Source organism: Poecilia reticulata, linkage group LG9 (genome assembly GCF_000633615.1).
Source record: "Poecilia reticulata strain Guanapo linkage group LG9, Guppy_female_1.0+MT, whole genome shotgun sequence".
NCBI lineage: Eukaryota > Metazoa > Chordata > Actinopteri > Cyprinodontiformes > Poeciliidae > Poecilia > Poecilia reticulata.
In genome coordinates, this window is record NC_024339.1 from 11244643 (window position 1) to 11258289 (window position 13647).

The 13647-nt window shown below is 35.9% G+C and overlaps 1 protein-coding gene across 1 annotated transcript in view; it reads left to right on the top strand.

Moving 5' to 3' along the window:
* The window catches only part of ksr2 (kinase suppressor of ras 2), a 104247-nt gene extending 91982 nt beyond the window's left edge, over positions 1-12265 (top strand). Inside the window, exon 22 of the mRNA XM_008417882.2 lies at positions 7838-12265. Coding sequence (XP_008416104.1) covers positions 7838-7844 — 7 coding nt within the window. The 3' untranslated portion in view covers positions 7845-12265. The remainder of the gene's footprint in view (positions 1-7837) is intronic.
* The last annotated feature ends 1382 nt before the right edge of the window (positions 12266-13647 follow it).

Genomic DNA, 13647 nt, shown 5'->3' on the forward strand with positions numbered 1-13647 from the left:
CAGATCACGTTTTACCAAAATCAAAAGTGTCCCGCGTCAAAGAACACCTCTAATTTTCCTTAGAAAAGTGTAGCTCTCTCTATCTCACTTAAAAATATGGAAAAAGCTTTATAACAAATTCATCTCTTATTGCAGAAGCATAATTCCTACCCCGGTTCATATTTTAAGCAATCCACCATTAACAAACTGGAATCATCAATGTTGAAGCAGTTCAACCAGAACAAATTCTGCAATCTTGGTCTTTCATTTTATGCAACTGATCCGTGAACAAGCTGGCATTCTGATGAAAGTGTGTGCATGTTTCTGTGTGTGTGTGTGTGTGTGTGTTTGAGTTTCTGTGTGTATTTCATCTGGCGTCAGACCTTTGAATCCTTGCTTGAAGACACAGTAAGTCAGCGAGGGCAAGAAGCAGGAAAATGGAATGATAGATATATAGATAGAGCTCTAACTGGCTGCACCAGGCAGTCCTCCTCCTTCTCCTCCTTCTTTTTCGTCTTCTGCTCTACTTTCAGTTTTGAAGTTAAGGCTCAGCCACTGAAGTGTAAAGAATCCACCTAACCAATCTCAGGCTGTGGCCCATCAGAGCATGAATGTTTGGTTTATGTGGACATTCTTAAAAGTGTTAGAACCCAGCCACTGCTCAGGGCCTTTTCACTGTGCATAACATAAAAAAGGACTAAACAAATATTAAAAATTGCATATACGGTTCTGTGAAAAATTTAAATGCATCACTAGATGCATCTAAAAAACCGTATAGAAAAGTACATGTATTTCATAAATTCAATTCAAAGTCATTCAGTTCACTTCATCTTATTCCATTCATTTATATAGAGCCAATTTATAACAAATGTTGACTTGAAGAACTTTGCAAAGAAAGTTATTTCAATTAAACCCCACATACATTCTCACTGATCCTAGTTATCAAACAGCACATTAAGCTCATTCATGTATTACCGTATTTTCCGCACTATAAGTGCGCACCTTCAATGAATGGCCTATTTAAAAAAATTTTCTTATATAAGGCGCACCACATTATAAGGCGTATAGACGCTTCAGTTGTGGTTGCCAATTTATTCCGTACTCTATTACACATCCACATTTGTAAAGAAATGGTCCCGAGTACTTTATATAGTAATCTGCCCCAGTCGTTGTTTCACTCACGGTGTTGGTGTTGCGATATTGTGCCCAACTGCTTTCTGGGTAACACAGACCAACCCACACGCTGCTGCCGCAGTCTCTGTCTCTCTTCCCCCGCCCCTCCGCCCCCCCTGGCTTTAAATGTATTATCAAACTTTATTAACAAACCAGCGTTCTGACAACTATCCCAGCATGCACCGCGCACTTCTTCTTCTACGGGGGAAAATGAAGTCGGCGGCTGCTTACCGTAGTTGCTAGACCTGTTGTGGCTCAATATTGGTCTATATATAAGGCGCGCTGTTGGCTTTTGAGGAAATTGAAAGTTTTAAGTGCGCCTTATAGTGCGGAAAATACGGTACATGGATTGATCAAACTGAGAGAAACTGAAAATAAGGATTTTATTAACTGCAAAGCAAAATAATATAAATTGAAATAAATAAATATAATTTTCTCTGTAACAACCCTTTTTGAATGAAATTTATAAAACCAATGAAACTTTCAATAAAGTCACGTATGTATTTTATGTTGTCATCTTTTGACAAATAATCTAAAATAATGCTCATGATAAAATGAAAATAGAATCTAACGGCAATAAAAATGTGTTATTTCTGAACAAATCCTGAAGAAGCAAAAGATAAAGTCTATATATTTCAAAGCTGTTATGAATGCAAAACGTGAAAACATAATAGATTTTAGTTATTTTTTACCCAAAATACATATTTTAATGAAAACAGACAAAAAAGTGAATGAATCTTGCAAGTGTTAACAACAAAATGTATTAATGGGAAGAAAAAAAACCCCATATAGACTGCTATAGTTTTGTTCTCTTCATATTTTTTATTCATTTTAAACTATAATCTCTGAGTTATTCATACTGACAATATTCTTGCAGAACATTGGTAATAAACTGCTGGTGATAAAAATAAAAGTTGTTCAGTGTTTTCAAATGACTGCTGAATATGTCCCAATATGACACCCTTAACTCCAAACTAAAATGTTTGGCTCATAACACAAAAAGTTGATAATATTGGCAGGAAGAAGGAAGCAGATTGTAGTTTGGTTTTTAACAAAGTCCTCAGAGAGGTGTTGCATAACATGTTTCTGGATACTCGATAGTTTGCAAAACCTTCAAAACTCTACACAAATACCAATTTTGATTTTTGCTGATTTTCACACAGGCGAATAAAAACAAAATGAAAGAAAAATCTAATGAGCTCAAAGTAGTTGTGATAAAGTCATTTCTGAGAAACATATTGCCTAGAGTTGCTAAAATAATAATAATAATAATAATAAAAAACTCTAAGATGTTCCACATTGCTGCAAACTCCAGCAGATTAAAGGTGACAGCTAAATGGATATCATTAGTCTGATCGCCACTAAAGGTATGTAGAAATATTTTATGACCGAAATGTTTTTCTGAGAACATCAGAAAATGGTTGTTGACAAGACGGGAAAAAAACTTTGCTCTTGCTACCTCCAAGTGGAGCAAGTTTTTATCTTCTATCTTCCTAGAGTACTTTATGAACCAAACTGTTGAAAATGAAGGATACCTGTGAAAACAAGGACATATTCTAAGTCTCTAGTCTTAGAATATGTCAAATTCTAATATGTAGAATTTGTATCAGTTTCCCATGAAACTGACTTGACTGAAACTGACAAGTTGAATATGCATTGTTGATTTGAACAGCACATGGAGACGTATGTACTCAAAAAGCAGAGTGCCCTTCAACAAGAGAGGTTTATCTAGTTAGACTTTTGTGTTTTCATAAAAAAGAACAAAAATGCCAAAAAACAAACAAACAAACAAAAAAATAGAGGTCAAAGTTGGGACTGTCTTGGATGCCAACATGATGAAAAGGTTCAATACTTTTTGTCACTCATTTCAGAAAGTGAAACTCATAAACTGTACAGCTTTACTACACATAGAGTGGAATATTCAAGGCCTTTATTTCTTGTCATTTTGACTATTATCACTTACAGATGATGAAGATCCAAACTTGAGTCTCTCAGAAAGTAAAGCTATTACAAAAGACTAAAAAGAAAGATATTTTAAACATAAATGTCTGGCTTCTGAAATGTTTGTTCATTTCTATGCACTCAGTACTTAGTTGGGCCTCATTTTGCATGCACTACTGCATCAGTGTTACGTAGCATGGACACAGGTTGAACTCCTGAGGTGGAATGGAAACTCATCTCATCTGCATTGTTGGCTCTGGTGTCTCCAATGTTCCTCTTGACAATACTCAGCTCCACAGTTTCTCCTTGGGGTTCAGGTTAGACAAATCTGCAATAACACCACAGTCACTGAACCAGCTTTTGGTACCTTTGGAAGTGTGGGCAGGTGCTTTGTCCTGCTAGAAAATAAAATCAGCAGCTATGAAAAGTTTGTCAACAGAAGGAAGAATGATAAATGCTTTAACATTTCTTTGTGGATCTCTGCATTGGCTGTGGACTTTAGAAAACCCAGTGGATCATCTACAAAGAGAACTTTGGATAACTGAGATTACTTTCTTTGTCTCCTAAGCACAGGTAAGACACATCTGATGTCTCTGATTTAGGACTAAAACGTGTACGACTTGTCTGAGCACAGTGGCTGTTGGAGGACTAACTCCAGTCTCAGTCCATTCCTCGTGAAGATTCATCAAATTCTTGAAAGTATTTTGCTTGAAAATCCTTCCAGGCTGCCGTTATCCCTGTTTCTTCTGCATCTTTTACTTCCACACGTTTTACTTTCATTCAACCTCACATGCGTTTGCTTGCAGCAGTCCGGGAACAACCAGCTTCATTATTAAAGATCGCTGCGGCTCACTCTTTTTGTGGAGGTTGAAGTCTGAACATCTCTCAAGTCAGCAGCATTTCTATGAATGTGAAGCGTAATGACCCAAACAGATAGACCATGTAGAGGCTCAGAAACCCTTTTCAGGTTTTAGAGTTAATTAACTGATAAGGATGTGACGCCATGAGTTTATGGTATTTAACTTTTTCATATCCAAGAAAGTTTTGGGTTTTGTATTATCTGTAAGCTATGATCATCCATATTCCAAGAAATAAAGGCTTAAAATATTTCACCCTGTGTAATTAACCTGTATACTTATGCTTTCTGAAATGATTGATAAATATTAAACTTTTTCAGGCTATCCAAATGTTTTGATGTATATCTACTGCGATAAGAACTAGAAACATGTTTGGGACTGAGAATCCTACTTACCACAGGACTAAAATGTAAGAGAAGTCGTCCACCTCGTCCACCTCTCCGTAGGAGATTAACCTCAAAGAAGCAAAAGCTTATACCAAATAACACATTAATAAGAACAATCACATCTACAGTGCCCTCCATGGAAAAGTAAAAAAAAGCTAAACAAAACATAAAATGAAGTCAGATTTTATTGCAGCATAAACCTAAACTGAACAATGTAAAACGATCAAAACTTGACTTTCTGTGCTATTTAGGGAATAATCCCACCGTTAGAAATATTTGTTTCTAATTTACTGCTGCTGCAATAAATCTAACCGTTAAAATGACTGAAGTCTGAACGAAACTAAAGTCTGTTTAAAGTTTGTTTTTTATGCTGAACAGAACCTTTATTCTTACCTGGTGTATACAAATTACAGCATGTAAAAAAAGAGACCACTTCTCTTCAAAATGACAGAGATAAGAAAATGTATCATTAATGGGTGGGGTTTTGTGACAGAAGTAGAGAATTTTAAAAACACAGTAATGTAAGGTAATGTAGGAGGTGGATTATTAAAAATAATTACACAGAAGCCCACATCACATCTGTCAACTGTAGCTTTATTTGTGCTAAAATCCAAAACAATATCAGAGTCATTTTGTGCAGTTTCTATTTTTTTTATTTCAATTTTTTTTTTGTCATGATGTAAGCTCAAGAGGTTGTATGACCAAGACAAAAGGGTAAGCAATGTCACAGAAAACACAAATGCTTTGAAGGAATATATTTAGAGACAATGTAGATATAGATTTTATCAAAGTATTGGCAGTGTTTATATACTCAAAGTAATGTGAGTCTGAAACAATGCAAACTGTGAAACACAAGCATCGACGAGGATTGGAGTTTATCTTGTCATCATGCACAATAAGGAGGATGATAGAGGAGGTAAGAAAATCTCACTGGTAGAGAACTGCAGCAAAAAACGGCTCTTCAGCATCCTCAGTGTTCAACATCTTTGCTAGGGGTTCCAGTACAAGGTGCTGAAACATGTTGGTCTAATATCAAGATATAACATATTTATACAAAAAAGTCCCACATCTTTTTAAGTACCTCTATAATTTAGCCTCTCAAACGCAGTACCACTTTGTCTAAACCTAAACGACAATATTTTGTTCACCAATGTTCCTCCAGGTTACTTTGACAGTATTTGAACCTAACATATTCGACTCATCCAAAAAGAAGAAAAATAACCTTTGAATAATATCTTTCTATCCCACTATAGAGAACATAACACACTAGATCTCAGTTTTTATATACATTTCCCTGATTTTACTAGAGGTTTTCAAATTACTTTTGCTGTTTTCTTTACACCCTTGTCCCCAAGTGGGGTCAGGAGGTGCTGGTGCCCATCTCCAGCTAACGTTCCGGGCGAGAGGTGGGGTCACCCTGGACAGGTCGCCAGTCTGTCGCAGGGCAACACAGAGACACACAGGACACACAACCATGCACACACACACACACACCTAGGGGCAATTTAGACAGACCAATTAACCTGACAGTCATGTTTTTGGACTGCGGGAGGAAACCGGAGTACCCGGAGAAAACCCACGCATGCACAGGGAGAACATGCAAACTCCATGCAGAAAGACCGGGGCCAGGAATCGAACCCAGAACCTTCTTGCTGCAAGGCAACAGCTCTCCTTATATATATATATATAATGTACAATAAGAGATTATGATTGTGACTGTTTCTTCAAATTCATGTAAATTTACTAAGTTTATGAGCTGCTACGCTCTCATCCGATTCAGACTTTTTAAGGAAAAATAAGACATTAAAACAGTGCTTTACACTTGTTGACTCATCCTTAAATTAAAGACACTAATTATGACAGCTTTTGTTTGTCTTCACAGACATAACTGAGACGTACAAATAACTTAAAAAAAAACAACCCAGTATACATTTTTTTTAAATCAGCAAATTTAGAGAAACAGATTAACGCTAACATCATAGCATCCATGGAATGTGGCATTTTCTTGGTTTATTTAAAGACAACCATGTGGGTTAAATATGCTGTTTCATTTGACCAGAGGTTTGGCAAGCAAACAGACAGAAAGAGGGAGCGTTACCAAGTGAGCCATTAAAGGGAATTAGGAAAGGTTCAGCATTACTGTGCCCAAAGTCTTGCCAGTTAGGAGATGCTTGTTAAGCCCAAGAGCCAGGAAATGCAGACAGCACCTGCATGTTCGTCACAATAAGTCCCCCGCAGCTGTTGGCCTCATTTGGTGGGGGAATAATTTTAACGCCAATGTCATAAATATTCGTCATGTCAAATCTAATGGAAAAGACCTTTCTGTCTGAATATAACCAGAGGCTGCACGCCTAACAGGTTTGGGGGAGAAAGCTCTGGCGGTCAAACTTGTGGTGATTTCACATGATTTAGAGACTGAGAGTGATCTGACAACTACTTGGCAAACCACACTGGTTTGAACTGTACATCCCAAAAATAAATCTTACATAACCCAAGAGGATGGAGGATGTGACCCAGTCTTTCCCTCCAGCAAGGCCTGTGCTTGCCCATCTGTCGGACAATGCACAATAACAGCGCCGCCTGAACCCGCCAAGATTCATAGTGATTTTCATTAATGGAAAATTTGAATTGAGGTTCTGAACAGCAGGAAGAGATAAAAATAGTTTAGGTTTTGTGGTAATATAGAGCACAACTTTCCAAGGTTTTTGGGGATTAACTGTGAAACAATATTATCTCTTCTCTGTCACGGAAAACGCCTAAAGATTACTTTGAGATTTGAGTATGTGATTTCACACAGTTAAGAAAAAAATTATGAAATTGCAAGGAAAAAATCTAAATGTTGATAATGATATATAAAAACGTTTGATGAGGTAATACTTTAAATGTTCTCTTTCCAGTATACTCAATAACCAAGTGAGGTCAACTGACAATATTCACAAAGTGAACGTAAAACAAACTGTGCATCGTGTTTAAATACATACTTACCAGAAAAACACACCAGTCTCGGATTAATTTATTAATTCTGGGCATATAAAGTTAGTTACAAGGAGGCCTCAACTCAAATTTTTGATTAATCACAAACAAAATAAAAATAATAACAATGGTAATTGCTAAAATTTAACTATAGCTTAATGTACAAAGAAATTTGGTAAGTTTGTGTCTGACTTGTCTTAAATTTGAACATATTTCATTGTTTTAATATTGTTAGTTAGCTGTCTATGAGATGCAAAAGATTGTCCTCAAATGTTATTGGTTTCTAAGTTCTATGCAGATTTTGCAGCGACTACATTGGTTGTTAGCTAAAATGACAATGAATAGTATCGCATAATAGGACAAATCCTTTTGAGAAACAGGAAGCCCTCTGGATTTGTGTGCATGCCGTCATAACTTGTCTGTCTGAACATAAAGTGCCTACAGTGTGGAGTCCTGCAAGGCTGTGTGTCGAGACGCCCTCCAATGTAATGCTCTTTTTGTTTCCTTCCCTTCCCCTTCCTGCTCTAGGCTGTAACGGAGACATCGAAGGGACTTTGTTCGTCTTCTGCTCTGCTCACATCTGTCTCACCGCCCACCTGCCTGCCCTGCCACCTGTGCTCTCTTTGCTCCACCTTGCTTCCTCAGCCCCATCTATTCCTGCCTGTTCTTCCTGCCACAGTCCAGACACGTACATACAACTGTACATGTGGCCTCATGCCTGAATGGACCCTTTAGCGGTCAGTACTGGCCCACTTTGCTGGGGTGGGTCATAAAACAAAACCGCAGACTTTCAAACAGAGAGGCCTTTCTCCACTCTATGCCTGAAGATGATTGTGATGATGATTGTGAAGCTTAGATCCCAAGAGACACACTCTCAGCAGCTCACCCGCTAAACTGTTATTGATAAGATCTAATTTAGCAAGTAATGTATTTTATGTTGTTTGAACATTATCACAACATTCATGGTAATAACTCCTGTGGTTTATTATCATTTCTAACACATCATACAGTGATGACAAAATAATAAACATAGTTTTCAGTCTTTCTCAGCTCTGAAGGAATCCTTCCATCTTTTTTGGTACCTATGAATTAACACATTTATGAATTCATGGTTTTGATTCTGAGGCATAGATCTTATTCTAATTTCACCTTCAAGCAGCCTATAAAGTCTCCACAAAAATGAGTTTTTCAAACCTTTACATTTTTTCTTTTTCTGCTTTTTAAAAATGCTTGTCACATACAAAGACATGCATATTTGCTCCTTCCGGTTCTCATAAAAAGTTATTTAAAGCATTTTTAAAGACTTTAAAACATTTTTGACAAGCAAGAATATTTATTAAAAGTACTCAGATTTGAACAAAACCGCAATATTTTCCTTAACATTATAAAGTTAGCTGTCAGAAAAAAAAAAAGTAGACACTATGTCTGCTTGTATGAGAAGAGAAATACTTTTTGGTTTCTAATAAGGTGAGTTTCAGAAATGTTATTGTTTTTAAAATACTATTATGAAACATAGCATGAGATCAGTATGCAGATCTGGGCCTTTCTGGGCTGAAGCTGCATTGCTGTGGATATAATGAGTGAGACATAATGTTGACCAGGCAGGTGAATGGAGGTGCGTGCCGCTCTAACTGCATCTAGTAGATGTACCTCCTTGAATAAAATAGTTATTTATGTCGGGTTTTCTACAGGCTAAAAGGAAACATCGTCTTACATGTTTTATTTATCTTGGGTCTGATTATGGAGGCAGCAGCCTAAGCAGGGAGGTTCAGACGTCCTTCTCACCAGCCACTTGGACCAGCTCCTCCTGGGGAATCCCAGGGTGTGCCCCGGCCAGCTGAGAAACAAAAAACATAGTTCCTCCTGTGTGTTTTAGGCATGATTTAATTCCACTGAAGTTCAGGGTTCACAGACGACTCCAAGACGAAGCTCACAGCCTTTTTGGAAAATGGAAAAAAGCTAAACAACCTATAAAAATATAGATTTCTAACTAGATAAGGCAGACAAACGCTCACCCTTGTCTGCACAAGTTTGTTAATCTAAATGAACAGCCTCTTGTTGACAGCCCCAGGTACCAGATCAGGTTTGAGGACAATATTTCTGACATGTAGAGGCCTGTTTTCTCCCTATTATTGTCTGAAGAATGCTAACATTGAAGTGGCCACATCTTTATTATTTCTATGCGTCTGACATCATTAGAAAGCTAATGATGTAATTTTGAGTAAATCTGCAATTGACTCAAAATGCCCCCAGGGAGACTTGTTCCTGGTTTTGTTGTTGCCAATGAGAAATCTACTCATCTTTGTCCAAAATTAACAAAAATGTCAATGCACGTTCATTTAATTTGTTCCTTAATAAAAAAAAATAATAAATTGTGGAAAAAATTGCTGGGAGAAGACCTTTAACAATGTGTGCTAAGTAAAATTTCTTCCAGTGTGCAGTACTTCTACAGTATAAACATCTTGGTATATCAAGTGGTGTTTTTAAGCTAACATTATGACCCCAATCAGTTAGCCATAACTAAAGTACAGGGAGACACAGATTCAAAACAATTAAAAACTTTCAATGAGCAAAAATCAACACAATAATCATCTGTAAAAAATCACAGCATATTTCAGCGATTCTGCAGTAACATCTGGATTATACGCATTCACTGAGGGATTCAATTAAAGTGCTCAACTCAGCTCGTTTGCCAATGTCAAATTATTCCAAATTATTTCCAGTGGTTAAATTAGTTGAGTATTAGAAATTAAGTGTTTACTACCTCAGATATTACACTCGGTGTGCTTTTGCTGAAGATGTAACTAAATTAATTACCTTCTGGTTCCAATCCTGGTGTCAGGAAAAGATTGTGGTTTTCACAAAGAAAATGGGTTTCAAAACCTCTTATGATTCATGCCTATATTTCTTCTAAAAAAAACACCAACAGATGTTTTAAAACAGTTGCATAGTAATTCTGCCAGCAGACAATAAAATAATGCATCAATTGGAGAAACAGAATAAATCAACATAAAAAAAATATATATATTTCTTTGACGGTGAAACCTATTTGCAAAAGGAAATAAGCACTAGATGTTAGCCAAATAACGCTAACCGAAAATATTAATTTAGAATGTGAGCATGTCAAAGGCATTTTTTCCTAAGTGGCCACTAATCAGCTGCATTTGCGCTGTTGAGAGTTAAGTGCCTTACTTAGGGTCATTTCAGCAACTAAGGTCGTAAAAACAAAACATTTTTTTTTTACACACAGACACCAAGATTTTCACTAGTTATGACTAAATACGTGCACATTAGAACATTTTAACTGGAGAACATTTCAAAAATCCAACACTTACCATAGATTGTAGTTTCACCAGAGCATTTGTCAACCATACGAATCTTATAAAGACATTCTAAACTGAAAGAAAATATATTTGTTTGAAACTTTGATTACAAGCCAAGCTCAGGAGTTATTCTCCTGAAAATATTTGAAAGATACCGAGAGCCAAAGGAGGATATTTATACTTTCCAATGACACTATCTGAGTTTAACTGATTCTATTACATGGCCTGCTAACTTAGAAATCGGCACACGCGTTTGTCTGAAGAAGCAAATTAATCTCTTCCAAGTGACTGAGAAAGAATGGAATAAATTTCAAAAATCCAATAGCAACCACAGGAATGTTAAATACCTCTATTGATATTTTGCATCCGGTAGAATGAATGTGTTGTCCTTTCTGTGAAGAATTTGCTTCTGAAACATTGAATCACCAAGGAATCTGAGATTTCTTTTTTTTTTTGCACAGCATTTGCACAGGCACAACCACAACACATACAACTAGAAAATAGATATTTATGTTTGTTGAAAACAGTGAGCTAACTGGATATTCAAACTCTTCCCCCACACATGTAGGTGTGTAATAACCTCAAGGCTATGCAATAAACAACAAAGAGAACATACAGTTCAGTATTTTACTAAAGTGCTTATTTATTTTGTTTTTTTTTTTAAATTAAATGTCCAGGTTCTCTTTTGCTTCAAAAACTACTCTCACATTGAATTTTCAGCAAATTTCTTTTTAATGAGTATGGTTTTTCAATAAAGATGGATCTTTCAGTGGCTTCCTTGTGCATTCTACAGTGAGAATACTGTACATTTCCAGTACATTTCCAACTTCAGTTTCTGTTCATTTCATAAGAATGTTCTGACGTACACTAATGCAAAAATAGTGTACAGTAATAAAGTGGAAGAAAAAAAATCTAACGTTTTTTTTAATCAACAAAAAATATGAAGACTTTAGAATTTATTTTGCTGCACTGATAAGTTAAAGTGCTTTGGGATTTGCCTCTATATATCAATAGAATTATTTTTTCTAATTTCTTTAAAAAATAGCTCAAGCTCAGTCAGGTTTGATGAATGGTGTTTGTAAACAACAGTTTAAATTCTCAACTAAGTTTCACAAAATTTAAATTCAACAAACTTTGACCAGTCAATTCTCACACATTAATTGCCTTTGATCATAGTTATCCCATGTGGTACTGGCATCACGTTTAAGAATATTGTCCTGCATCAAGCTAACTTCTCTTTCCCACATTATGACACAGCCACCGCCATGTTTCGCTGTAGTAATGATACCACCCAAATTTAACCTTTTGACTTTTAACTAAAATGCGGTGTGTGAAAAAAATGGCCCATTCACATATTCTTAAACAGATCAAACAGATCATCACTGTCAATCGATTCATAAAGTAGATGTATTCATAGTGATGATCTGTTAAGGAATATGTAAGAAGGTTTTGTTTTTTTTCACACATAGCATTTTAGTTAAAAGTTAAAATGTTAAATTTTGCTGGTATAACCTAGCTGGAAACAATCAGAAGGATAACTTTCTTGCTCCAGCATGGTTTTTCTTTGCATTGCTTCATAAAAAGTGACTTTTAAAGGATTTGGTTGCACTGGATTTTTTTTAGAAGCATTAGAGTAAGGTGAGCAGAAGAAAAACTTGTAGTAAACTTTTTGTTTCTTCCACTTTGCAATTTTGGGCTTCTTTTTGTTGGTCTAAATTCAAACGTGGATGTAATGTAATAATGTGAAAAAAAAGTTTAAGGTATGTAAAACTTTGCAAAGCTCTGGACAGCATGTTGCATAATTGTTATATGAGTGAAGTAAGAGCCTGTGAAAGCCACTGACATGGGTGGAAATAAGCACAGTTTTCACAGTAGTTTTTTTTTAAATTTATTTACTTTATTTTGTAAATTTCTATTATATTCTAATAGAACATAAAGAGCACATAACTTTGCTTTGAGTGAATCTTGTCACTAGAAACTCAAAGGACAATTTGCCTGTCACATTTCAATGTGTGCGAGATTCTCATATTCTGTTTTACACTGGCTTAACTTAACATACAACTGAAAAAAGAAATCAAACAAAAAGTTTAAGTCTTTGAGAGCCAGTTTTATTTATATTTTTATTATTATTTTACAATCAGTGTATTGTGTGTGAGTGTACACAACGTGGGCAGACGGCAACCAGCGACAGACCTACTTTCCTCCAACTCCTCTTAACCTTCCTTCACAAACTTAGCTAATGGAACCATGTGGGGATCAAATGCAAAAACACAACATCAAAAATTAAAATAGGAAAAGATTATTCAGACTGAAGAGCATTAGACTGCAAAATGAGGCGTTGTCGGCTCTCCTGCTTGCCTAATTTTCTGTATCAAAACAAAATATTTATTGGTGACACATGAAAAGTAGTCTGGGGAAAAACTAGCTTTCTATGACGAACTGAGATGAGTTTGTGAAATGCAAAGACACATTTTTCCACTATTAATTGCTCTCAATACACTGTTGGTATTACAAATGGCCCAAAGAAGTGTAACGTGAGCCATTGGCATTTGATTTTGAAGACTCGTCAAATCATTTCTATGTGACTGTTACGTTGTACAAGGGAGCACACTAAAAGGCCTTCATATAGAGTTTTGCTAAATTATTTATACTCCTTGACCTTTCTTACATGTTATCACATTAAAACCACAAACTTCAGTGTATTTTCTACTGGAATTTTCGGTGACTTACCAAAATAAAGCTATGCATAATTGTGAAGTAAGAGAAATATATGAAAACATATATTTTTACAAATAAAACATCCCTAAAGTGTGGAGTAAATATAAATTCAAGTTACCATAGTTGCAGAGCTGCAATTTGCAGGCACTGAAATTATAGTTGAAAGTCTTTTGCAGCATGTCTCTAGTTTCGCACACCAAGAGGCTGAAATTTGTTTGAATGATTGTTCACCAGTGGTCTGTAGAGTACCTAATGCATTCACTGGACAGCTGGACTTATAACTACATTACACACAAA